Here is a 26,366-nt window from a genome sequence, read left to right on the forward strand (position 1 = left end):
GTGCCTTGACCTTACATTGGAGGTATGGCTGAGGTGAAATTACACGTGACCTTAGCCATACCAACTCATACCCGCTAATAGTGAAAGCAGTCAGCCAATAACTGATGCCCATCACTGCTCTTGCTAATGCAGAAGCCATAGTCTGGCTTTTTTTTTTAAATCCTTCAAAAACAGTTTAACATTGAACTGTGAGCCAATGAGAGTGACTCAAGGCACTATAACGACTTTGATGAGACGAAGGGTGCAAGGTGGCAACCAGGTTAGATGAGAAAGGTTTCACTACTTATTTTGGGAGGGCACAGGACACTCGTGGCCACCTAACACTACAACAAGATGTTGTGGGTAGGGTGCATGGAATGTTCCTTTTAGCCTAAGTTTATTTTAATTTTTTTAAAGTAATTTAGAATTTCTGACAATTAAAACGTTAATAAATAACAGTCAATCTGTTCACTAACATTTTGTGACATCAGAAAGTTTAGGGAAGGTGTTAACTTGACCAGGGTACACTATTATTTTTGTATCATGCTAAACATGTAGTAGAATTCGAAAAACGAATTGATGTACCAGGTTAATTTTGCCAGTTCCAAATTGGTTATACAGAGAGTTTTCTGGCACCTTGACATTATGTAGGGATGTTATTGTTCTTAGAGCACAGTAATCAGATCATTTCAAGGTTGTTCCCTGTCCCATTACTAGACATAACAATTATTGCCATGAGAGTGTCAGACTAGTCTGCGATTAAAAGTGGCAAACTGCATTAATTAGCATCAGGGCATGCTGTGTCACAAATGACAATATTCTGGAAGTTGAGTGGTTAAATTAAAAGTCTGCATAAATCCTCCACAAATCACTTAAACACCAGGCATGAGACGATCATTGTATTTCTTGCTGCACAAACAAAACTTACAAGGCTAACTATCCTCTCTCTAGCAATGCACTTCCCCTGGCACACTGTGAAGGGCAGGGACATGGCACAGGATGCAGATTGCAGTTCCCCAGCCTTTTTGGGGGGGAGTTTATTAGAGTGCAGAATGTGCAGTGCGGTCACTTCATTTTCCAGCTGACAGCAAAGTGACCTCCTAATGCATCATGAAGCTGGTGCACTGACTGCAGAAGATTAGCTGACACTGACAAATACCAGGGGGCGAGGAGGGAGGGAGTGGGTGTAATCTCATATATCACCAGTGCTAAAGAACCCCTAGGAGGAAATCAGAGAGGGGTTGGGGGATGGGCATTTTGGGATAGCAGGCAGATATTCGGAGGGTAGGCAGTGGGCATTCATGTAAATATCAGGGCAAAGGGAGAGTAGAGTCATGAGATGCCTTTAGTTTAGACCAATCTGCACAAATGCTGCCAGAGCAAGTACTGCCATGTTTTTTTTGTTTTTTTACTTTTTCATGTAGATGGGCAGCACATGAAAAGTGATTCCCTGTCATACGCTGCATTGTTTCTGTGGGTTTCTTTACTGAGAATCTCCTTCCATCGCTATATCTAGGGATTCTATAGTGCATAAATATATCAAGCCCTGCTTTTATGAGTTTACCAATTTCCTTCTTCATACTATAGACTAGCTCTTTTTTCATAGGTTGCACATCAACTCCTACAAGCAGTGTATATCCAGGGAAATATGCTGGATGTTAATAGCCACAGCAAGGAGGGGACCGTCCCCAGGAGCCATCAAATCATTCACTCTGTGTTACTTTCCTGGCTTCCAGCTTCTGCAAAGTACTGGAAACCTTGCCCACAGAGCATGCAGCCTCTAAAAGGTTAATTCCCCCCTTTCCCTCTCCTCCCAAGACTGCACCCTGTCCGGCCACCCAAGGGAGTGACCTCTGGTGCTTTGACAGCTCTTAATACCTAGCAGAACACCCCTTCCCAGCCACGCCCCCTCCGCTTCCCTAATGGCTGCTACACCGGTAGACTGCTCTGTGATTGGCTGCTCCTTCCACCCCCACCCTCCCTTATCGAACGTTCAGAACTCCGAGACAGACAATATTCTGTTACATTGTAGCAAGATGGCGACTGTCATTCACAACCCTCTGAAACCGTGAGTACAAATGGGCACCAACCGCGTGTTTTTGTATGAAAAAAGGCGCCTTTCCCAGCTAGCCCGGAGACTAGTGCCAACTCTATTGTGCTGTGTGCCAGCCAACAGCCTGCTGGGTACTAGCCAGGGGCTGTCTTATTTTGGCTCTCAGCGATCAGTGTTATTCTTACTTTGTTATTCCTTTTGGGATGGCATTGGTGGGCATGGCATGGGTGCCTGGCACGGCTCACCATTAACCGCCTGGGATCTGCACAGGAAGAAGAATCGCAGGATCTGACATACAGCCCCCTTATCTCAACCCCCCCTAAGTTTAGGAAGTTTGCAGAATTGTGGTGGCAGAATAGAGACAAAGCTGTCATCTCTCTTCTTTGGTTGGTCCCCCCACCCCTCCCTGAACAAATGATGCTGACATGACAGTCATGCAAATAATTCTCTCTGGGAGCAGGTCAAGGGGTCATGTAAAGATTAAGTCTCATTAAGCCACCTGAGACACCATTCTTTATAATGACATCCCATCCTATGGAAATTCTAGGGCAGTAGTGACTAACGTTGTCACTTGGAGCTATATTTCCTTTGAGCCTGGTTGTTCTTCATGGTGAATATATTTTAGGAAGATCTTGAGTGTCAAGTTTAGCCATCACTGATAGGGCTATTATTATGTCCCTTTTCTTCTCTGCCATGGTTTACAAATGTCATTGCACCACCCCCCTTCTAAAAAAAAAGCATCAGCATCATCATCTAGTCTTTATAATTAAAGACAATATCAACTCCCCATCTTCTGTATACAACTGATTGAGCTCGCAGACTAATGCCACAATCCCACGCATCCCTATGGGAATTCCTGGTTTCAAAAAAAGCCTCTGTGGTATAGCCATTAAACCCCTTTTCTGATGCAATTACTCTGTTTTGTTCACTTTTGCTGTAGGCTGTTGTGAGCCTGCAGAAGTGCTGAATGTGTTTTGCAAACTGTTTATAATGCGGACCTATCTGGTAATGGAATGGTTAATCCATTTTAAAACCTCCACTTGCAAAGACTGAAAAACCCCTGCACCCCGTCCTTCATTTTCTAAAACTAAACACTTTGATCACAAGAGTCTTGCCTTGATATCTGTTATTAGGTGTTATCATTTCCAAGCATCAGGATTTTATTTTTATGATCTATGACATTGGGATGTTGGCTCACATACCATATACCTTTCTATTTTTACATGTCATTTGTAGTTTTAATACTTGTATGTCTTTTTGTTTGTGTTTTGAGCTATAGTTGAGCATCCTGTCTTATCCACTTACTGTCAGCAGGAAATCATAATGCAATTCAGAGATGACAACTCCAAACTAAAAGTTGACGTTGACAGAACGAAGCTACTCTCTAGGAATATTTATTTAATTCAATTTTCCTTTACCATATACCAGATACATTTTAGGAATAGAGCACTGTGTTGTCTGTTTTCCCTTCCCCACCCCCCTTTTTTTCTGAGGCTGCCTTTATCCTTGACATTGTGTTTGTTAATGAAAGTGAGACAATTAGTTTTCTATTGTTACTCCCAGGGGAAGAGAGTGCAAAGGTGTTTGGTGCTAACAGTGGTGGGGGTGAGGGGGATGGGTCGTGATTGGCATTTGATTGGGTTGAATGCTCTGTGCTGTCAGAGAGCAGATAACATTGGAATTGGCAAGAGTGTGTTTTGTCATATTTTCGATCTACGAAGTACTGGGCTTTTTAGAGAACGGTGCAGTTTAATAAGAAAATGCTGATGACTGGAAGGCACATAAGGAAACTTGTGAGATATATTGTGCCTTTTATTTGTTAAACAAATGGACAAAAATCTTCTTACTGTCTGAAGATTATTTATAATGTGCCAGTGTAGTTGAGTTTCTGTATCCGCATGCATAACCTGTTATATTGTTTTACGATTGGAAACTGAGACTTTGGTTTTAGATCCCCCACCTTTCAGAATGTGATGGTAACAATGAAGGGTACTGTGATCCAAACCTCTGCATTCTATTCTATCCAAAACACTGGGGGCTATCCTGAAGAACTGAGTGCAGTGAAGTGGGCTCAGTAGATAGATACATGTCCATTAATGAGATGAAAAGTTATTGAGAGTGATGATCAGTATGTCAGATGCATTCCAGTCCATCTTTACTGTTCAATCTGGGTTTGTAGCACCTGCCACCATGCCGCACAGGATGAATATTTCTAAAAGTGAACACAGTGTGGAGTAGTGATACCAGCCTTATCCCTGTGTAATATCTTCCTGCTAGATGGAGCAAGACCAGCCGTTATTAGAGGAAATGTATTTTTTATGAGCATTACACATTTTTCCTTTTGCAACGTGTTGCTTTACTCTTTTGATTTATATGCTTCCTAGACCTGCTATCCATTTCATTTTTCTAAATTCATGAATGCACATACGAGTAATCTTACAGTTGTAATAGGGCAAGTGTGTATTTCATTTAATAATATGGTGTATTAAGGTAAATCTTTATTTTATTTATTATTTATTTATTTTGGAGTATTGAAGATCTTAATCACACGCATAAAAAGTTTTTGAAATTGAATGTTTCAACACCCTCAGTGTGACCAACCAAACAGCATGATCATCATGTCAATCTGTCTGACAAAATGGCATTACCTGGTGATCATTATGAAAACTGGCCATGAAACACAAATGCATTCACAAGGTGGCTGATTTTGTTATTTACTCAGGGATTCCCTTAGGCCAGTGTTTTATTTCTTTTGGGGTACTACATTAGGTGTGTGCATCAGATCAGTGATTCATTCGTTATGTGTAATAAAGAATATATGCTCAATCTCTGCAAAATCCGCTCATTAGACTCTTTCCAATAATATTCTAGAACAGGGGTGGGCAAAGAGTAGAGCTCTATCTGTTGTAGAGCTGCATCTTTCGTGAAGCTTTGCAGTTCTAAAGCATCATGTCTGTTGTAGTTCTAGAACATCTGGACTACCATTTGCCCAGTCGTGTTTTTTAGTATATGTATCCAACACTGTCCATTCAGCTGTCACAACTGACAAAGTGTTATGGGAACAGCAGTTTGGATAGTCTTGTTCTAAAAGTATTGATCTCTCCATGGGTTTGCGCCGTTTTGAGTATACATCTTTTTACCCACAAGAGCTTCTTGTTCAATTTCCCGTAAGCCAATTTATTCATAGTATTGTTTTGAAATATGGTGAGCGTCACTTGGCAAGTAAGGGAGACCATTCGGGTAATGCACCAACTTGTTCACATGTGGGAGACATAGGTTTGTCTCTTGGTGGCTCTGACTGGGCTTTTACCCTTCCAAGGTTAATAAAATTAGTAATTTTAGGTAAGCGCTTCTTTATGTTCAGGAAACACAGGAATACTTGAGGAATTTAAGTGTGTGTTTTCTAGTAAAACATGTTAATGTACTATTTATAAATAATGTCTCTGCCTCTAACACCTACATGGTTATTCACTAAAAATACAGAATTTCGACTGCAGTGCCAAATCTCATATTTACCAAAGCCAAACGTGTGGACTGGGCAAACCTGCTTCAATGGCCTGGATGCATTCCGTGTTTGGATTAAAATTTGTGCTTTCGGAACCAAATACATCTGGCAGGGGGCACAATTGCAAATTATCGTTAACATGCTTTTTTTTGCAAGTGAATGATTTTAAGTAAAATAAATGTGCGCCATGTATCTATCAGTGTTTCCATAGAAAAGTGCCACAGTTAGAATATGCACTTAGAGTTGTAATCAAAATTATTCAACGCCATTGAAAATCAGGTTTATTGTCAAAATGTACAGACTTTTAGTTGTTTGCAATGAACAAATCAAACAAAAGCAATTGAAAAAGCTCAACACAATGAATGCTTCAAGTGGTTTCCAAAAATTCAACTGAAAATGCAACTTTTAATGTCTTCTCCAGGCTCAAAATTATTCAACCCCTTCATGGTAAGCATCTTTAGTTCTCAGTATAGCACCTATTTGCTGTTTATGAACTGCTGCAAACAAGATGCATAGCCAGACACCACCTTCTGGCAGTGTTCCTGAGCAATGGCTTCCAGCTGAATAATAATCTTGGGTTTGCATGATGCCAACACCTTCTTTAACCCCCTAAGGACCAAACTTCTGGAATAAAAGGGAATCATGACATGTCACACATGTCATGTGTCCTTAAGGGGTTAAATCCTGCCAGAGATTTTCTATGGGGTTCAAGTCAGGTGATTGTAATGGCCACATTATAATTTTCCAGGACTTCTTCTGCAGCCATCATTATCTTGTTGGAAGGTCCAGTGACGCCGAAGCTTCAGCATCCTCACAGACGGGATGATGTTTTCACCTAGGATTTCCTGATACTTCGATGAATCCATCTTGCCTTCCACATGCGGCAGGTTTCCAGTGCCAGAGGTTGCAAAGCAGACCCAGAGCATCACCGAGCCACCAGCATGTTTAACTGTAGACAAAGTGTTCTTTTCAGCATAAGCGTCGTTCTTCTTCCTCCAGACATACCAATTGGGCTGAAAAATTTAAATCCCCCCCCTTTATCATTCTACAGAGCAAAAACCCCAAACTTCTGTTGCTTATTTATATGATTTTGAGCATATTGGAGCCAGCTTTACTTGTGGATTTAGGTCAGTGGTGGTGTACGTCTTGGAATTCTGGCATAGAAACCTCCTCCGCTTTACTGTGCTCACTGAAACCTCTGTGCCTGTTGCTGCCAAGTCTTGCTGCAGGTTTTTTTGCAGTCACTCAAGGGTTTTTCACAACCTGCCTTCTCAGAAATATAGTTGAAGCCATTGAAAGATTCCTTTTTCTGCTCTGTCCAGGCAGTATAACCACTTTTCCTTCAACTTTTGAACTTGCGAACTATGATTCCAAAGGTGTCTCTAGGAACATTCAGTGCCTTCGCTAGCTTTTGTACCCTGTTCCTTGTTTGTGAAGGGAGATGATCTCTTCTCTTAAAGGGATTCTCCAGTGCCAGTAAAACAAACCTGCCCCCTATCCCACTTACCTGTATCCAGCACCGATGTCCCTCGCGTGCATTAGACCTCCCCATTGGAAAGCATTATTCAATGCTTTCTTATGGGGATTCCGGCAACGCTGGAGGTCCTCATGCATAGCGTGAGGATATCCAGCATCGTTTAGATGACCAAATGTTGTCTAAGAAGCCGGAAGTCACTCTAGTGGCTAGAAAGCCACTAGAGGAGGTCTTAACCCTGCAAGGTAATTATTGCAGTTTGTAAAAACTGCAATAATTACACTTCCAGGGTTAAGGGTGATGGGAGTTGGCACCCAGACCACTTCAATGAGCTGAAATGGTCTGGGTGCCTACAGTGTCCCTTTAACTTTGTGGACCATTCTTTTGACTTATATGACCATATTTCTAACATGCAGTCAAACATGACACTCGACAAACCCCTAGCCAGTTCAGGCATGTGTTCCAGCTCAAGCACACCTGGTGCAACTTAAGAAGCCCTTAATTAGTTGCTTCAGGTGCGCTTGAAACAACACCTGTTTTGCATATTTGTGCAGTTGTGAGAGATTCGATTCAGGGGGTTGAATAATTTTGAGACTGAAGCAGTCATTATAAGTTACATTTTCAGTTGAATTTGGGGAAACCACTTGAAGCATTTGTTGTGTTGAGCTTTTGTTTGATTTATTAATGGCAAAGAGCTGCACATTTTAACAATAAACCTGATTTTCAATGGGGTTGAATAATTTTGATTACAACTTGAGTTGAGGGCCCTGCTCAAACGAGCTTACATACTAGGGGAAGTGAGATAAAGTGACACAAGAGGTAAGGGTAAGATGTAAAAATGGTATGGTATATATATTGATTAATGACTTTATTTATTTATTTTTACATTTATTTATTATTATTATTTTTGTTTGTTTACTGCTATATGACCATGGATTTTATTCACTTGGGATCACCTGATGCCTGTGGACAAAACGCATAGGGCGTGGCATGATCATTGGGAAATCCATGTGTGGATTGGAGTGCCAAGAATATCTTATTAGAGACATTACATCGGGATTAATAGAATTTTCAATGCCCATATTGATCTGTGGTTTGTGAGTGCAATTCACTTAGCATATTAGGGGATGGTTGCCTAAATAGTGTTATGCTATATGATGTTGTTCCCTTTTATAGGTTTGCTGTATCTCCTTATATGTGTTTTTATATTTGCTTGTATCAGGACTTGTATCATTAAGTAACTTTTAAGTACGCATTTGGTGTGTTTGTGGCTAAAACACTGTCATCGTTGGGGGAGTTTGCAGAGACCCCGAACTGTGACATTGCCATTGGTTGTGGCAGCCAAATGCGTGTCCTACTTACCTGAACCTGTTCCTCGCAGGTGCCGCCATCTTCTCCTAGCAGATGCTCTTCAGCGCCAGGAGCCAACGTCACTGCTGAACTCTCACGCATGCACATCATGGAGGTCTATGGAAGAGACCTCGTGACCCTTCATAGATAATGCCAATTCACCGCAGCCGTCACTGGTGGAGACTGGGGGATTGACACTTCTAGATGGCGGTAGCCAGTGACTACAATTGTCAGGTGTAGGAAACATAAAGAGAGTAGTCCCGCTGGGCTGAAATTTCGGTGTAATTCCAACACTGGCAATATGAGTATTTGAAATACTCATTTTTCAAGAGGGTGACAGTGCCGCTTTAAGGTGTATGTCATGTATGGTAACAGTAGGTCAGAAGATTTATATTTGTTTTGAATTTTGGCACATGTTGGATCAACAGCAAAAAATAAATATGAAGAAGGCTGAACTTGATGGACACATGCCTCTTTTCAGCCCATGTTACTATGTAACTATACATATCTGGTAAATATCTCCGATCTGATGAATTGGGACCCCTCTCTTACCACTCTTGTGTGTTTGTTTTATTATTATTATTTTTTGGTGAATGTCCTTTCTGTTTTCCACCGGAGAGGTCATCAAATAAGAACAGCTTAAACCCAATGCAGGGTATTTCTGCCAGTGTGAGGGAGTGTCCACAGTATGTGGGTTGCCCTGGTTGGCTAGATTCCAGGCTGTCTGTTCACATGCTGGGCATTCTACTTTCAGCATCTGTGAAGCCGGCATGCCACCACTTCTCGTCCTCTAATTTCATACACCCATTGCTGTGCTATATGTTGCACCTCTTAGTACTAGAAGGTGTTTTCCTTCTCTTGTGATTGATGTATTTTCAGGGGTCAAGTCCTGGGGAAAAAAGTGTGGGAACTCACCCAAGATTCCGCCTCCTTCCCCCCCCCCCCGCCTTAAAAAAAATTGCACTCCTATGCATATAGTGCAGTGCAGGGTGTGTATAATGAATGTAGTGTGTTTGTAGTGAATGCAGAGTATGGATAATGAATGTAGTGTGTTTTTAGTGAGTGCAGTGTGTATAATGAATGTAGTGTGTTTGTAGTGAGTGCAGTGTGTATAATAAATTTAGTGTGTTTGTAGTGAGTGCAGAGTGTGTATAATGAATGTAGTGTGTTTGTTGTGAGTGCAGTGTGTGTATAATGAATGTAGTGTGTTTGTAGTAAGTGTAGAGTGTGTATAATGAATGTAGTGTGTTTGTAGTAAGTGTAGAGTGTGTATAATGAATGCAGTGTGTTTGTAGTGAGTGCGGATTGTGTATAATAAATGTAGTGTGTTTGTGGTGAGAGCAGAGTATGTATAATGAAGTGTTTGTAGTGAGTGCAGTGTGTATAATAAATGTAGTGTGTTTGTAGTGAGTGCAGAATGTGTATAATGAATGTAGTGTGTGTGTAGTGAGTGCAGTGTGTATAATGAATATAGTGTGTAGTGAGTGCAAAGTGTGTATAGTGAATGTAGTGTGTTTGTAGTGAGTGCAGTGTGTATAATGAATGTAGTGTGTTTGTAGTGAGTGCAGAGTGTGTATAATGAATGTAGTGTGTTTGTAGTGAGTGCAGAGTGTGTATAATGAATGTAGTGTGTTTGTAGTGAGTGCAGATTGTGTATAATGAATGCAGTGTATGTAGTGTGTTTGTAGTGAATGCAGTGTATGTAGTGTGTTTGTAGTGAATGCAGAGTGTGTATAGTGAATATAGTGTGTAGTGAGTGCAGAGTGTGTATAATGAATGCAGAGTCTATATAATGAATGCAGAGTGTGTATAGTGAATGTAGTGTGTTTGTAGTGAGTGCAGAGTGTGTATAATGAATGCAGTGTGTATAATGAATGCAGTGTGTATAATGAATGCAGTGTATGTAGTGTGTGTGTAGTGAATGCAGAGTGTGTATAATGAATGCAGAGTGTGTATAGTGAATGTAGTGTGTGTAGTGAGTGCAGTGTGTACAGTGAATTTAGTGTGTTTGTAATGAGTGCAGAGTGTGTATAATGAATGTAGTGTGTTTGTAGTAAGTGCAGATTGTGTATAATGAATGCAGTGTGTGTGCTGGATTATGTGTGTGTGTGTGTGTGTGGGTGCTGGATGATTGTGTGTGTGTGTGCTGGATGATGTGTGTGTGTGCTGGATGATGTGTGTGTGTGTGTGCTGGATTATGTGTGTGTGTCCTGGATTATGTGTGTGTGCTGGATTATGTGTGTGTGTGCTGGATTATGTGTGTGTGTGCGCTGGATGATGTGTGTGTGTGTGCTGGATGATGTGTGTGTGTTGGATTATGTGTGTGTGTACTGGATTATGTGTGTGTGTACTGGATTATGTGTGTGTGTCCTGGATTATGTGTGTGTACTGGATTATGTGTGTGTGTACTGGATTATGTGTGTGTGTGCTGGATTATGTGTGTGTGTCCTGGATTATGTGTGTGTACTGGATTATGTGTGTGTGTACTGGATTATGTGTGTGTGTGCTGGATTATGTGTGTGTGTCCTGGATTATGTGTGTGTGCTGGATTATGTGTGTGTGTGCTGGATTATGTGTGTGTGTGCGCTGGATGATGTGTGTGTGTGTGCTGGATGATGTGTGTGTGTGTGTGCTGGATGATGTGTGTGTGTGCTGGATGATGTGTGTGTGTGTGTACTGGATTATGTGTGTGTACTGGATTATGTGTGTGTGTGTGCTGGATGATGTGTGTGTGTGTGTACTGGATGATGTGTGTGTGTGTGTGTGTACTGGATTATGTGTGTGTGTGCTGGATTATGTGTGTGTGTGTGTGTACTGGATTATGTGTGTGTGTACTGGATTATGTGTGTGTGTGCTGGATGATGTGTGTGTGTACTGGATGATGTGTGTGTGTGTGTGTGTGTACTGGATTATGCGTGTGTGTGTGTGTGCTGGATTATGTGTGTGTGTGCTGGATTATGTGTGTGTGTGCGCTGGATGATGTGTGTGTGTGCTGGATGATGTGTGTGTGTGTGCTGGATGATGTGTGTGTGTGTGCTGGATGATGTGTGTGTGTGTGCTGGATGATGTGTGTGTGTGTGCTGGATTATGTGTGTGTATACTGGATTATGTGTGTGTGTGTACTGGATTATGTGTGTGTGTACTGGATTATGTGTGTGTGTGTGCTGGATGATGTGTGTGTGTGTGTACTGGATTATGTGTGTGTGTGTACTGGATTATGTGTGTGTGTGTACTGGATTGTGTGTGTGTGTGTACTGGATTGTGTGTGTGTGTGTGCTGGATTATGTGTGTGTGTGTGTACTGGATTATGTGTGTGTGTGTGTGTGTGTACTGGATTATGTGTGTGTGTGTGCTGGATGATGTGTGTGTGCTGGATGATGTGTGTGTGCTGGATGATGTGTGTGTGTGCTGGATTATGTGTGTGTGTACTGGATTATGCGTGTGTGTGTGCTGGATTATGTGTGTGTGTGCTGGATTATGTGTGTGTGTGTGTGTACTGGATTATGTGTGTGTGTGTGTGTACTGGATTATGTGTGTGTGTGTGTGTACTGGATTGTGTGTGTGTGTGTGTGTGTGCTGGATTGTGTGTGTGTGTGTGTGTGCTGGATTATGTGTGTGTTCGTGCTGGATTATGTGTGTGTACTGGATTATGTGTGTGTGTGTGTACTGGATTATGTGTGTGTGTGTACTGGATTATGTGTGTGTGTGTGTGCTGGATTATGTGTGTGTGTGCTGGATGATGTGTGTGTGTGTGTACTGGATGATGTGTGTGTGTGTGTACTGGATTATGTGTGTGTGTACTGGATTATGTGTGTGTGTGTACTGGATTATGTGTGTGTGTGTGTGTACTGGATTGTGTGTGTGTGTGTGCTGGATTATGTGTGTGTGTGCTGGATTATGTGTGTGTGTACTGGATTATGTGTGTGTGTGTGTGTGTACTGGATTGTGTGTGTGTGCTGGATTATGTGTGTGTGTGCTGGATTATGTGTGTGTGTGTGTGTGTACTGGATTATGTGTGTGTGTGTGTGTGTACTGGATTATGTGTGTGTGTGTGCTGGATTATGTGTGTGTACTGGATTATGTGTGTGTGTGTGTGTGTACTGGATTATGTGTGTGTGTGTACTGGATTATGTGTGTGTGTGCTGGATTATGTGTGTGTGTGCTGGATTATGTGTGTGTGTGCTGGATGATGGGGGGGATGCATTTGCTTTTTAACTTTTATGTGTTTTTTTTTTTTTTTTACTTTACTCCCCCCTCCCTGCTTCTTACCTTGTCAGGGAGGGGGGGAGATCGCCTGGTGGTCCGGTGGAGGGTAGCAGCCGCTGCACACAGGGGCCATCACACGCGGCGTTCTTCTCCAGCTCTCTCAGCTTCAACTCTCGCGAGACTCGCCTGTGCGGAGCGTTGCCATGGTAACCCGTGGCAACGCTCTTACAGCTGCGGGTCTCGCGAGATTTGAAGCTGAGAGAGCTGGAGAAGAACGCCGCGTGTGATGGCCCCTGTGTGCAGTTAGCAGGGCAGGTCCTGCAGGACTGGGAACGGCGTTCCTGCTTTGGAAAAAGTGCAGGAACGCCGTTCCCATGCGTTCCTGCAGGACTCGAGCCCTGTGTATTTTATTAAATTTCATAAACATTCAATGCCAGTTAACAAAACACATTGAAGCTCCCCTGATTGAGCAGTTTAACAGCTCCCTAATGTCGTAGTGGTCAGTTTTAATTCTTCAACTGCTAGTAGTTTTCAATAAAGTGGTCAAACCACAATTGTATGACTCATGGTTTAGCGAAGGGAAAAAAAAGCTGTCATTTCTTTTTTTCTGTTGTCATGAAAAAAAAAAAAAAAAAAAAAATTTAAAGAAGAAACATAATCTTTTAAAACACAATAGTTTTGACTTGATTTTAGCAAATGAAACATGCCCAGTAGTTCTTTAGCATTTCATAGAAAGCATTGGAATTTAAGCTTCACTTGCAGGAAACCGAAATCTGTAAATTCTTGCACTTTGATGATTCATTCATCCCTTGTAACAGGGAAACTATAGGTGTAAATTGTGCTTGCCCTACTCCTGGAGTTGCGATATGTTTGGCTTGGCTGTTATATTGTGCTTATAACCGCCCCTCCCTAGAACTTAATTCAGATATGTGAAATAAGCAAGTCTGCGTATTTCACATATCTATTTAGCAGAGCTAGACTGTGGGTTGAGCAGTCGTTTGCTATTGGTTTAAAGAAAACGTCAACTACACCAGACTGCTCTTAATATTTAATGCCTGAAAACTAGATCCATCTCTAAGTGAATATAGAAATAGAAAAAGTGAAAATTTTAAACTATCAAAATGCCGAATTGTTTAAGGACATTTTCCAATCTAATGTGGTACAGTGTAAACATATATCTTAAAACTAACAAAAAAATAAAACTTGCCCCAGATTCAGCAGCAACAGATTGCGTATACAAATAATCGGTATTAAAGGGACACTGTAGGCACTATAACCATTTTTTTTAATTTATTTTAAATTCTTTAATTTTCATTGTGCGGGTAGGTACATAGTTTCGCCAGTTTGCCACAACAGCTTATACAAATGCAAATACGTGCATATTAGCTTGATTTTGCGCACATTTTAGTTATTACATTTTTAACATGCATCTAGACTCCAGCGGATAGTAACAGTACTTAAATGACACAGGATAGATGTCTGGCTCGTGTGCTGCGGTGTCAATGGGTGTAGTAACCGCGTATATCTTGCATGGGTGTTCCAACGTGTGTGTGGTCTTTGACCTTTGTGTGCGAGGTGTGTATCCCCAGAAGAGGGGTTCAACTTCGTCTATGCTCAGGTTTGTGGATATGGGGACCCCCACCACAGGGCCGTAAACTAGGGATGTAAACTAGTAGGGCCGCTCCGAGAATGGACGTGTGGCATAGTATAGACTATAAGTTGGGGAAGGGTGCCTATGCCCTAATCCGTGTTCTCCTGAGCTACGTGGTTACGCGTGGCAGTAGGCACCTAGCCTTATTGGTGAAGTACGTCTCTGCCGTTTCCCAAAGGTGTTCTTGTGGTGCAGAGGCGGGGGTTAGGAGGAGTTGTGTCCGCGGACTAACTCCGCTCAGCCGGAAGGTTAAGTGGAAGGGTGCACATTAAAACTTTGTGAGTTTGTAAAGACAAACCAAAATAAACTAAGTATCAACATAAACATTAACATTTAACCAGGTAATAGGGTGCTTGGCTGCCATTAGAGGACTGAGCTGTTTGGTGATAACAGTCCAATACCCATGAGGCTGTCTCTGTGCTTCATGTTGGGGCCAATGCCGGAGTAGTGGCTCGTACCTTGTTTGTTGTAGCTTGTGTAGTCCGTATCAGGTTCCGCGGGTGCTGTTTCGTGGAGCTCCCCCTTCGTTGCAGGTAACGGGAGAGAGTCACTTGGGAGTCCCAGAGTGTCCAGTAGGTCAGCCGCTTGTTTGCACCGAACAGGTCACATCTCGCCGCTGTTTTTGAAGTACCCGCGGTTACCTCCATCGGTAGCTGATGTCCTGTGCTCTAAGCTGACTTGTGAAAGGCTGCAGGGACTTTCTCCACAGCATGGTGTCCCCAGTAAGGTCTGCATAAAATGAGAGCCTCATGTTCTTAAAAACGTGGGGTGAGGTTCCCCTCAGTGCATTTTGTACCAGCATTTTGTCTCTGAGGGAGTGGAAGCGTACCACCACATCCCTGGAGGCCAGTTCTGGTGCTCCTCTCGGCTTCGGTATTCGAAATACCCCCACGAAGGTGATGCTTTTCGCTTGCTTGGGTTGTAAGAGGGACTCTACCAGTGGGAGCTCCGTGGTAGGTATTTCCTCTGAGAGTCCGCGCACCTTAATGTTTGTGCGGCACCGAACATCCTCCGTTTGCACAAAGCGTTGCTCTAGAGTGGCTTGCTGCTTCTTTCGGGCTTGTACCTCTGCTTCTAAGGGGCACTATAACCATTTTATCTCTGTGCACTAGTTATTTTTGAATTACCCTGGCACTGTCCCTCCATTCAGTGTTAAACCATTTTTGAGCAGTTTAACACTAAATAAGGGTTTTGCCACCCACAGTTCGGCCTCTAGTGAAGGTGTGGTTAAGCGAGATTACACACTTCCTTGTAGCCATACCCATTCATACCTGTAATACGCGCTCTGATAGGCTATAATCAGTCAGCAGACCCTCTCAGCCAATCACAGCTCCCCATTGCAGCTCAGGCTAATAGTTCCTCATAATCCCGAGCAGCACAGAGGCGATGGTCTGCCCCCACCCTCAGGGACCCCCTCCCGCTGGGCTCTGGAGAGAGGAAGGGGTTAAACACTTACCTTTCTCCAGCGCCAGGTAGGGAGCTTTCCTCCTCCTCTCCTCCTTCCTCGCGACGTCATCGGCTGAATGCGCATGCGCGGCAGGAGCCGCGCTCGCATTCACCCGGTCGCATAGGAAAGCATTGTAAATGCTTTCCTATGCACGCTGGCGTCTTTTCACTGTGATTTTCACAGTGAGAATCACGCAAGCGCCTCTAGCGGCTGTCAATGAGACAGCCACTAGAGGTTTTGGAGGCTGGATTAACCCTCAGTATAAACATAGCAGTTTCTCTGAAACTGCTATGTTTATAAAAAAAAGGGTTAATCCTAGAGGGACCTGGCACCCAGACCACTTCATTAAGCTGAAGTCGTCTGGGTGCCTAGAGTGGTCCTTTAACACTAAACAAAAGGAATGCGTCAGAGGACTCCAAACTCTACAACCAGATCAATGAGCTGAAGCAGTGCCTACAGTGTCCTATTTTAATATAAGAAGCTGTAAATGCTTGTGAAAACACAGTGGAATTTATTCACGTCACCAAATTGTAGTGAAATCAAAACCAAATTTCAAAATGTAGGCAAAAATAGCTGGTTTGGGAAAATTATTAAATTGTAGTCACATCTTGGCCGTCTTAATCTGAATTTTGCAGTTTATTTTTTATTTTTTTGTCAATCTTTATTTTATTGAGGCAAGGATTATGAGCAATACAGCAAGAAAAAACATTTGGAGTGTTAGCAAATATACCAATGACAGTATTTGAGCGGTTATGCTGTTGCAATTTGTTTATTCATTTAATTAATTGCAACATATTTGTTGAATAAATTCCAAAGTTAATGTGGCTACAGATGCTGCTGTTCTTATCTGCCTTAGGTTATAAAGGTGGATGTTGAACCGTAGTAAGTAGCAATATACAGTATTTTGATTCTACGTTGGCATTTAGTAGTATTTATTGTTTTATCCTTTTTTCTCATGTATCTGATCAGGAAAACATACACTCTAAAGACAATAACCTCTAAAGTTTATTATAGTGGTTATGGTGGAAGGCGTCTTTGCCTGCAGCCCCTTTTGATCCTTGGCAAACCGTTTTCAAGTTTTTTAATGAAAATCTGTATGGACTGAAACCACAGCCATCTTACACTACAACCACTTCAGTAAGCTATGAGGTTATGGGGGTTGGGTGACCATTTGTTAGGGACTAATAAAACTCAACTTTTTCTTACCTTGCAAAGGCAATTTTTCAAAATGTAGGCCAAAATAGCAGAATTTGGGAGAGTTCTGCTGTATTGGCATAGTTATTTAAAATCTATAGTCACCCCGCAAGGATTATTGAGCGAAATACTTTAGTGCAGTTTTTCTTAAAGGAATACTCCAAGCACCATAACTACTACAGCTGACTATAGCAGTTATGGTATCAGGAGTTCCCAGACACCCCCACATTGTTAGGAGTTAAACTGGTTTTACCTCTGGGTAAAGGGCCCTGCTCCCCGCCTCCACTACCATCAACATAGAGCCAAAAATTCCTAAGATGGTTGGTTGATGAATGTCCAGCTCTCCATCGATGGCAGTGAAGGCTGAGAGAGGCGCAACGGGTTTGACTCCATACAATGAGGGGACTTCAGGGCAATCCTGACTCTGAGCTGTTGTGGTTATGGTGCTTGGAGTTTTCCATTGACATTTTTGATGGGTCTTCAGTTTGACCCAGGTTGAGTATAGTTAATTTACTTTAGTTTTTTTGTTTTGATGTTTATTTATTAATAGTCATTGTGTCTTCTGTAGAAGGTTTTGACGTTTTATCTATCTAGAAATCCTTGCATTAGCTGTGAAAGCGTCGGTGGGTTTTTCTTTCAACCCTGCATCCTCTTTGCGTTTCAGGAGTGGAGGGAGAGAGACTTTTATGACTGGGTTCCACAGTACTCCACACAGCTTCAAAGGCTAGAGCGCATCCCAGCAGACCTGCAATTAAAATCAATCAAACATGATTTTTACGCAACCCTAATAAAATTATAAACCATTATCTGGATTACGGTTGGGCCTGGTGAGGCTTCTGTAAAACTGCAACACCCATGATTCTCAGCCAGCAATGAGAGACAAAAGAGCTGCATGCTTTTTATCTGTGATATGCTGGAGAATAATTCCGGCTTCTCCCTTGTTCTCCCTGGATCTGATAAAGCCATATTCTATGCCAGGTTTACTAAAGGATGTAACTAATAATGTAAAACAGATCTAGATCCCGCCATGTATTTCTCTGCAACTCTAAGACTTTCTTTTCAAATATTTTTATCTCATTATAATGTTAAATAATAATAAAAACAACAATAATAAAAATTTGGGAAGGGGAAACCTGGGGGGAGTACCCATCTGAATTTACACTATTTTTGTACAATATTGATATGTCTTCATTTATCGATGATGATAAAACGAATAAAACAAGTTTTTACAACAAGTAATTTACAGTTTTAATAACTTGAATTATTAACAATAAGATTTTTTTTTTTTTTTTTAATTCTTTATTTTGGTGTGCATAGAAATTACAAACTTGCCGTTACTGCCACAACAGCAGTTACCGGCGGTTCTGGTATAGCAAACATAAGTTACAACTGCACAATTTTTATCTTTAACATACAAGCTTGGTGTCAGGCGAAGTAGTAGCTATGTCAGTGAACATGCAACATGCAGCGTAGAAAAGTAGACAAGAACGGGTATGCAAACTGACAATAAAATAAAATACTTACAGACATGTACAAGCTCAGGTGTCTGACATAGTGATATTTGCTCTGATTCTTAGCATTGACAGCACAATTTTTTAAAAAGTAAAACAGGCTAAATAAACATGTCTCCAACATTAGTTACAATCAAGTTGACAGTTGCGTAAGGGTATGATGGACATTGTGGTTAAAGTCAGAAGCTAATTAAGTTTAACAGCTTTAAACAGGGATGCACGTTAGAGGCTTTCTAAACTATGCTAGTTGTAACCATTGACTATCTAGGAGCTGTCCCAACGTGTTGCATATCAAATGTATAGTACAGGGTTAAACAAAATAACAGACTAATAAATGTTGTTTGCACCATATTACATGCTGGGGCAATTAAGCTATTCACAAGGTTAGTCGCGCTTTAGGGTAGAATAAAAGTGGGTTATTACAGGCAAGCAATGTCTGTTGGGTAATATATGCATATAGGGCCCCTTAACGTCATCAGAAGTGGCATTTTTATGATGCGAGTCTAGCTAGATTGAATATGTCAGTACAGCAATGGCTAAATTCAGAAGCTTCGGAAGCCTGTGTGAGTTATCGAATTGTCAGCGCCATTGTGGATACGAGATCGTGCTACCGCACATATGTGTGTAGTTAAGTTTATCGATTAAAGTAAAGAGAGTAGCGGTAATAGAGCAAGTGTTGCTATGGGGGTTACCTTAACGTATGAGGCTTGATAGGCATGGTAGGGTGCCTTAAAGTGAGTGAAGAAAGGCGAGCAGTTACATCGCCGGGTAATCCGGCTTGTCAACCTGGTGTTAACAGGAGACAGGCTAAACAGGCACATGGCTAGCGGGCATTATAAGACTTTTTAGTATTGTGCACAGAATACAAAGCTAAAACAGAAATGAATAAACAGTGAAGAGCTCTCAGAAATTCGATGTTGGTTGCTAATCTCATAACATAAATAAATATAGAAATATAGAAATACACCACCGAAAGTCTGTATGGACATGGTAGTAGGGCAGCAAACTAGCCCCCAGTGCATCACCGAAAGTCAGCCAACTCCCCTAGTCGGCATTCTCACGGCGCCTGCTAGTGAGGTATAGGCGGTGCTCGTAGATAGTGTCCACATGTCGGTAGTGCTTCTCCCGGCTGGGGTCTGAGTGTGATGTCCTCTGGAAGAAGGAGGGCTTTGCGTGTGGTGGCGGTCTCTCCGTTCTGTTCGGATGTTCCCACTGCCACTCTGCTTCCCAGCGTTTTGGCTCCGGGCCTTAGCGAGAGCCCTTGCCTTGAGTCCATGGAGCCTCCCAGACACGGTGGTTGGCTCGGAGGCCCGTGGGATCTCCCTGTCCCGGGCATCCCCACGGGTGCATGGGCGGCATGGGGTAATCCCCCGGTGGGCTCCCAGCCCAGAAAGACGTCGGGCAGTCAGGGCGGCAGTTTTGTGCCCCTTTTTGATGGGTGGTGCTGGTTTGGGTCTTGATGTAGGCTTACCGGATTTCTCCTGCTCACGTGCTGTTAGGCCCGCATTGCTCCGTTTGAGTTGTGTCTCGGTAGCCCTCCCAATGGCGCCGTACTTGTTGCTTTTGTAGCACTTGTTTAGTCGTTGTGAGGCTGGCGGTTTCAGTTTGGCCTCCAGCTTACGCCAGAAGTCGTCGAAGATAGCTTCTAGGCTTTGCCGGGTCTCATGCTGTGGGTCTGTAAGCTCTGGGGAACATGAGGCGTCCGCCATTTTGGATAAATCATTGTGTTGCATGCTTCCCCATGCGTTCCCCCTCTGCACCCGCTCCGGTCTCGATTGCTCTCTCGGTTGTGGACCGCGATTACCCCCGACGGTCCAGGGGGGGGGGGTAACGGGGTTCCTTCTTGCGTTGTGTCAGCATCTTGTGGCACCGGACCGGGGGATCGGCCGCCTCTCCCGCTCTACGGTCGCCAGGCCTCATGGCGCAAGTCGGTCTGTCAGCTAGTTTCGGTATGATCGCAGGCTGCAAGGTTGGTTTATTGCCCCTTCCAGGGACGAATGAAGCTATTTGGGCTGAATTTTCATAAGCTTTTAGGGCTATAAAGTGGTATTTTGCCCTATTGTTTGAGGAGCTCTGCAGTGGCACGTCTATCCGCCTCGCTGGTCAGGCCCCGCCCCCCACAATAAGATTTTTTTTACCTTGCTTTACCACTCAGTCCAGAAATAGTGAAGCTGATTACATAATTAAGATGGCTATCTAACAAGTTTATGAGTATCACAAAGACTTTCTCTATAGTGGAACTAACAAAAAGTGAAAAAGAAATGGGTGGAGGCTTATAAAGAGCATGCATTCAATGACAAGTAAATTTCTGGCTTATTTGTTAAATTGTCCAAATTTGCTGGTCGCTAAAATAACACATGATGATATGTTTCAGAGATGGGCTTTGCCCATTATGCAAAAACGGACCAATTACAGACATATGACATTCCACTGAAACAGGCCGTACGTTTGTTGCTGTCTTCCTGATATTCTAAGGGGGGGGGGGGGGTTTATCAAAGTGTCATTGACCCTTTCATGTCAAAATGTATTTATATATATTTTTATTTATTTTATATGTATTTTTGCACAATTTGTTTAATCTATCATTTTTTTTTTTGTTCATTTGTTGGTTCTTTTGTGCCCCAATTGTCATCTTTCAACATCTGCCATATTTCTCGCGGTGTTATAGATTCATCAGTTTTCTGAGGCTTTTACGCTTTTAGTCTGACAGAAAATTGTTGTTTTTTTTTTTTGTTTTTTTTTCAGCCAAGCTAAATTTGTCAGTGAGGGAGAGTCTTCTGAAATGTAAATTACTGCGAAAAACTGGCAGAATTTACTGTGAAGAAAACCATCACTTTTAGGACCCTTTATTAATATAAAAACCAATTAAACTAGAAGAATGATGGTTTGATTTCATAGTTGTAGTCTGCTGGGAATTGCGGTCTGCCTCTGGAATCTCTCTGCATTGAGCTGCAGGACTTAGCTCAGGAGAGCTAAAGGAAACTCACAGCAGGAGCTTCTGGCTTTCCACACAGGAAGAGGAGAGAGACAGGAAGCTGCGCGCATGGCTGGACTCAGGTAAGCGATAAAACTATCGGCAAACCGTTTGACTCCTTACATTACAGTACAGCTTGCTTATGTAGTTATGGTGTGTGGAGTATTTATTTCGAGAGGCATGGCAGAGACACACACAAGGTCAACCCCTCAGATATCCAATACCTGTATTCCTTAGAGAATTCACTCCTATAACACACAGCCCTTTTTGGAGACAAATAGTTCCCATTATCCTTGTATAGACTGTAAACTAATTTGAGCAGGGTCCTCCTGTACCTCTGGTCCCTGTTAACATTTGTAAAAAAGTATCGTCTGAGTACAGCAAAGCCCCTGCACATATTACAGGTGTTGTGAATCTATGGGCAACATTAATTCCTTAAGAACATCAGTCACTTTCAGGGGACTTTGCATATTTTGTGCCAACGGGTGCCAACAGGTACAGGTGCCAACGGAGTGCATGTTAAGGTAGGTTTTAGCTACCTCAAGCTGTCCCTCGTGGCCGCCTCCATCTACGTCTTTCAGATCCTCATCTGCTCATGGTTCTTCGGTAGCTTGGAGCCGTGGCTGTACATTTGCGCATGTGCGAGAGAACACAAAACTGAGATCTATGGAAGAGACCACAGGAGCTTCTATAGATCGAGGGCTGCTAGGATTGGACAAAAGTTGATGGCGGAGCTCAGCCTTTTGTCTTTGTCAACCTTAGGCTTGCCCATAAGAAAAAGTGTTCCCGATTTTGTTTTATGGTTTCTTTGGATTCCAACACAGTCTTATTCAGTATTTCTTAAAGAATATATCTTTAAGAAATATGAAAAAGTGACAGATCCACTTCAAAGAGCAAATGTTACACTTTGCAGTCTTCATAATACAGTCTCTAAAAACATGATGCCAACATGGAATGTCTAGCTTGCTTTGTTTTGAGAGCTCAGTCACACCATGGATTTGTGCAATGACTGGGTCATTCGGTTTCAGAATATAATTTTTGAAAAACACTTTGTTTTGACAATCATAGACACTAAGGTTAAAGAGTTGCTGTTTCAGTTTCCACTGTAACAGTTCCATCATTCAAACTGTCCTTTGACAGTGGACCGTATACGACCTGGCATACTTTACAAGGGGCATTGTAATATTTTTTTCATTCAGTCATTCCCTCCCTCAAAAATATATTTTCTAAAGTTATTTTGAAATGACAAGACTACATTTTAAAACACACATTTGTGTGTATTTACTAAACAGGGAACTAAATTAACACTACAAACACTATAACAACTACAGCATTGCAGGACTTAGCTCAAGTTAGAAATCAAACTGCTCTTAAACAGACTGTGGGGGGCACCTGTGCATTCTTGGCACCATAACTACTACACACTTTTGTGATTATGGTACTTGGAGTCCAAGAGCCATAATCACTTTAAGAAGTACGAATTTGAGGCCATATCAGGATAATTTCTTTAATTCAGGTTTTTAAACCTTATTACAGTCCAGATTCTACTACAATCTGTGCCAATTTCAGGTAGTTTAACATCCTCATTTTAAAATAATTCTCACAAAAGTATACCATTATTCATTGGAGTGGTAATTTACCGTAACTCTCAATATTACAGAAAACTTAGAGCTTAGAATTAGAGGGTGCCATAACTAGGCTCTGGACTTTTAGAAGGTGGAATCTTGGGTATGTCCTGCACTGCTGGGTGCTTACTGGGCATTTCACCTCTCTTTATGTGTCCATTTTACCACCAGTATCTGCCAAAATATGTGGCATTATTATTTTTGTGCAGGGTGTGTATCTGGAGAAAACAACTAAGCACACACTGGCTGTTTTTTTTTTACAGTAGGACTGTAGTTTTTTTTTTTTTTTTTACATTTTTTTATTTTGGTATGACAGACATCATAAATTAAGCAAAACATTCATAAGCATACAGAAAATCTTCACAACGTCTTACATGTGTAGTAAACATGTGATCACAATATGTAACGCTTCTCGTCTCCCTTAGAACATGCTGTCATACTTTTTTTTATATTATGTATAAAATAAATATATATAATTAACAAATAAGTCATTCAGAATATAAGCGAACACTATAATAAGAATATAAGCTAACACTATAATAAGAATATAAGCTAACACTTTAATTTCAGGAAGGTATTCTACCTCTCGCATGTTGTCTCTAAGGAGATGCCCACCACAATGTGTTTGATCTCAAAAAAGGAGAAAGGTGAGCAAGTCATGTCCAACTCTCATGGGATGCTATGTTGGATAGAGAGAGAGAGAAGAATAATAAAAACAAAGAAAAATGTTATAGGGTCGTGGTGGGGAGGGCTATGTGATCTGTAGCGCCTGTGTTTTTAACTTATTGTGATCATTGGATATTTATTTTAGATACACATTTAGTACCCACCAGTGGTAGTTTAAATGCAAAATTATAAAGTCAGAAAAGGAAAAAAGCTAAATTATAAAGTCAGAAAGGGGAAAAAAAAGCTAACATTTGAAAAAGGCTATAATACAAATGTGTCTTGTATCCTGCCTTCAAAGTGGCATTGCCACGTTTTAAGTTATTCAATAAGAGCGAATCTCTATGAAAACTCAGGTTGACTACACCGGAATTTCGTTAATGCAAATGGAAGACATAATGGAGACAAAATAAGAATTATTTTGTGTTGTGTGAGTGATTTTTGGAATTATGGTATATTTTAAGTAGCACCAGCCATTGCAGCGGGATCTGCCGTCTGCAGCAGTACACGCCTTTGGCATCCCATTGTGTAAGATAAAGTATCACTGTCTATATAATATAAAGGTCAGCTGTTCAAGTGCCCTGTAGAGTTTCTGTAGAACTAGACATTAAGGCGTCTAATTAATATTTTCGGATAAACTTTTAAGATTTACGTTTTTTAAAATATTAAAATATATTGTATGAAACAATATCAACATACTAAAACACAATTAAAATATTAAGTAATTTAAAAAGCTTATTAACTCGATGATTCAATGTCAAGAACCCCTTGTGCAGGGGTAGCAAACTTTTAGCAGCACTCTGCCAAATGTGGCGTTAAATGTTGGTGCTGCTGTCTAGGGTTGTATTTGTGGGTATATGGGCTGTGTAATAATGTGTGTGTGCGTGAGCAGTTTGTGGAATTTGTGGTACACCACCAATGCACACTACCAGGGCACACATTTATACATTGACACATACAATTCTAAACTCACACACACTCACAATGCTAGACACACACACCCACAATGCTAGACGCACACAGTGCAACAGAGCTACACCCTCACATTGACAAGGCTGTCATTTTAGCCACCCTCCTTTTTGCTTGCCATTTTAGCAGCAGGAGAGTGCCTTCTCTAGTGTTCAGTTGGGATGGTGCTGGCCAGATGTAGGGCAAGGGCACAAGGGCAGGTAAGTAGGCAGGTTGCTCTCTTTCCGCACTGTACCTCCTTTTCAAGCACTGGGAGGAAGTGACATGAGATCAATAACTCCCAGTACTGCCACAATCTAATTGAGGGCAGCTGCCCCACACCGCCACTGCAACTTGGTACTAGCAGATAGAAGTCCTCTGCCAGGCCTCTCCCGGTGTAAATCCTCCGATAATACCAGCATGTTTGGTATGGCAGCCATGTCTGCCATGCATGGCATTCATATCACAGGTTGCTGACCCTTTCCCTTGGGCTACCATACTGTAGGAAACTGGGATATTATAGAGTTTAAATCCTCCCCCAAAAAACCTATGAAATTGGGGATGGTGTACTGAAACACAAATCAAGTAATGCTGTACACCGGTCAACAAATATACAATACTAATTGGCAATTGCAAAAGAAAATCATTAGTTCATAAGCAGGCCAAAAAAAATGATTATGCTTGACTAAGGAAATGTCAGATTTATACGCAAATGTCTGTGTGTGTGTGTGTGTAAGAGCTCATATTGGCTGTTCAACATAGAGCCAGCCTTAGGCTTTCAGACTCCCTTTGTGAAGCATAAATGTGACCTGACCAAGTGCCCACCTGTACCTAATTCTGCATATGTCCTCGGAGAAACTCTGCAAATAATAAATCAAAACATAAATAAGTAAATGAGCATGAAGTGTACCACCATCCTGAATGCTTACCACTTTAAAACGTCAGTAACTGGGATGTATTATGTTATCTCTGTATCTCTCCAGCTGAGGTCTGGGCAGTGACCTAGAACTTGCAGAGCACTGAGAGATGAACCTGGTAAACATTGTTGCAGTGCACTGTCTGCCTGTCAGTGGCCCAAAGGACTGAACTATTTGGTCCTCTAGCATAGTGGGACAGACCTGAGTGAGGGGTACATCATCTGTCACAGTACTGCAACTCACATAAGCACCACCTGGCATTTGACATGGGTAGTGCGGCATCGCCCCCGCCCCGTGCTCTGGGGAATCTCAAGAGTCATACATCCTGCCATGATACAGAGCCTGCCACATGTGTTTGTGCCAGAAAGGAAGAGCCAAGAAAAGAGTTGGTTATACTGCAAAAAAGAAATGCTTTGCAGGTGGGATGGAGGAGATTAAGTGTGTGTGTGTGTGTGTGTGTGTGTTTATATCTGTATATACCCATTATAACTGGGATAATGTTTAATTGTTTTTGAGATGGTTTCTTAAAAGTGCTTCCTGTTGATGAGGTGTAGGAAGATTTTCGTTGATAACTATTTATTTATGTATAGATTATACCTATCCATCTAATCGATACGTTCCATTACCAAATCCTTCTGTTTCTCTATCGCCAAGTGCTGCTAGTCATTGTTGCATTTTATGAAGGAGGTTGACTATACACATTAGGGTCTTTTCACTAAACGGTACATTGTGATTTTAACATTGAATGACAGAGTTTAGTCCAAGATTGTTTTACTGGAAAAATAAATTTAAAATTTAGCCGTTTTTCCAACTTTTTTGTCCCTAAATAATCGAATATAATATTTATTTTATTTATTTAATCTGTTGTA

General features: G+C 41.8%; 1 protein-coding gene across 4 annotated transcripts in view; it reads left to right on the forward strand.

Moving 5' to 3' along the window:
- Positions 1 to 1,950: 1,950 nt before the first annotated feature.
- DPF3 (double PHD fingers 3) overlaps positions 1,951 to 26,366 on the forward strand; it is a 198,074-nt gene continuing 173,658 nt past the window's right edge. For all 4 annotated transcript variants that reach the window (XR_010086293.1, XM_063439706.1, XM_063439704.1 and 1 more), the window contains exon 1: positions 1,951 to 2,047. Coding sequence is in view for 3 of the 4 variants with exons in the window: in XM_063439706.1 (XP_063295776.1) it covers positions 2,016 to 2,047 (32 nt within the window). In the remaining variant the exon portion in view is untranslated. The remainder of the gene's footprint in view (positions 2,048 to 26,366) is intronic.

The sequence above is a fragment of the Pelobates fuscus genome, chromosome 13, assembly GCF_036172605.1.
Source record: "Pelobates fuscus isolate aPelFus1 chromosome 13, aPelFus1.pri, whole genome shotgun sequence".
NCBI classification, from domain to species: domain Eukaryota; kingdom Metazoa; phylum Chordata; class Amphibia; order Anura; family Pelobatidae; genus Pelobates; species Pelobates fuscus.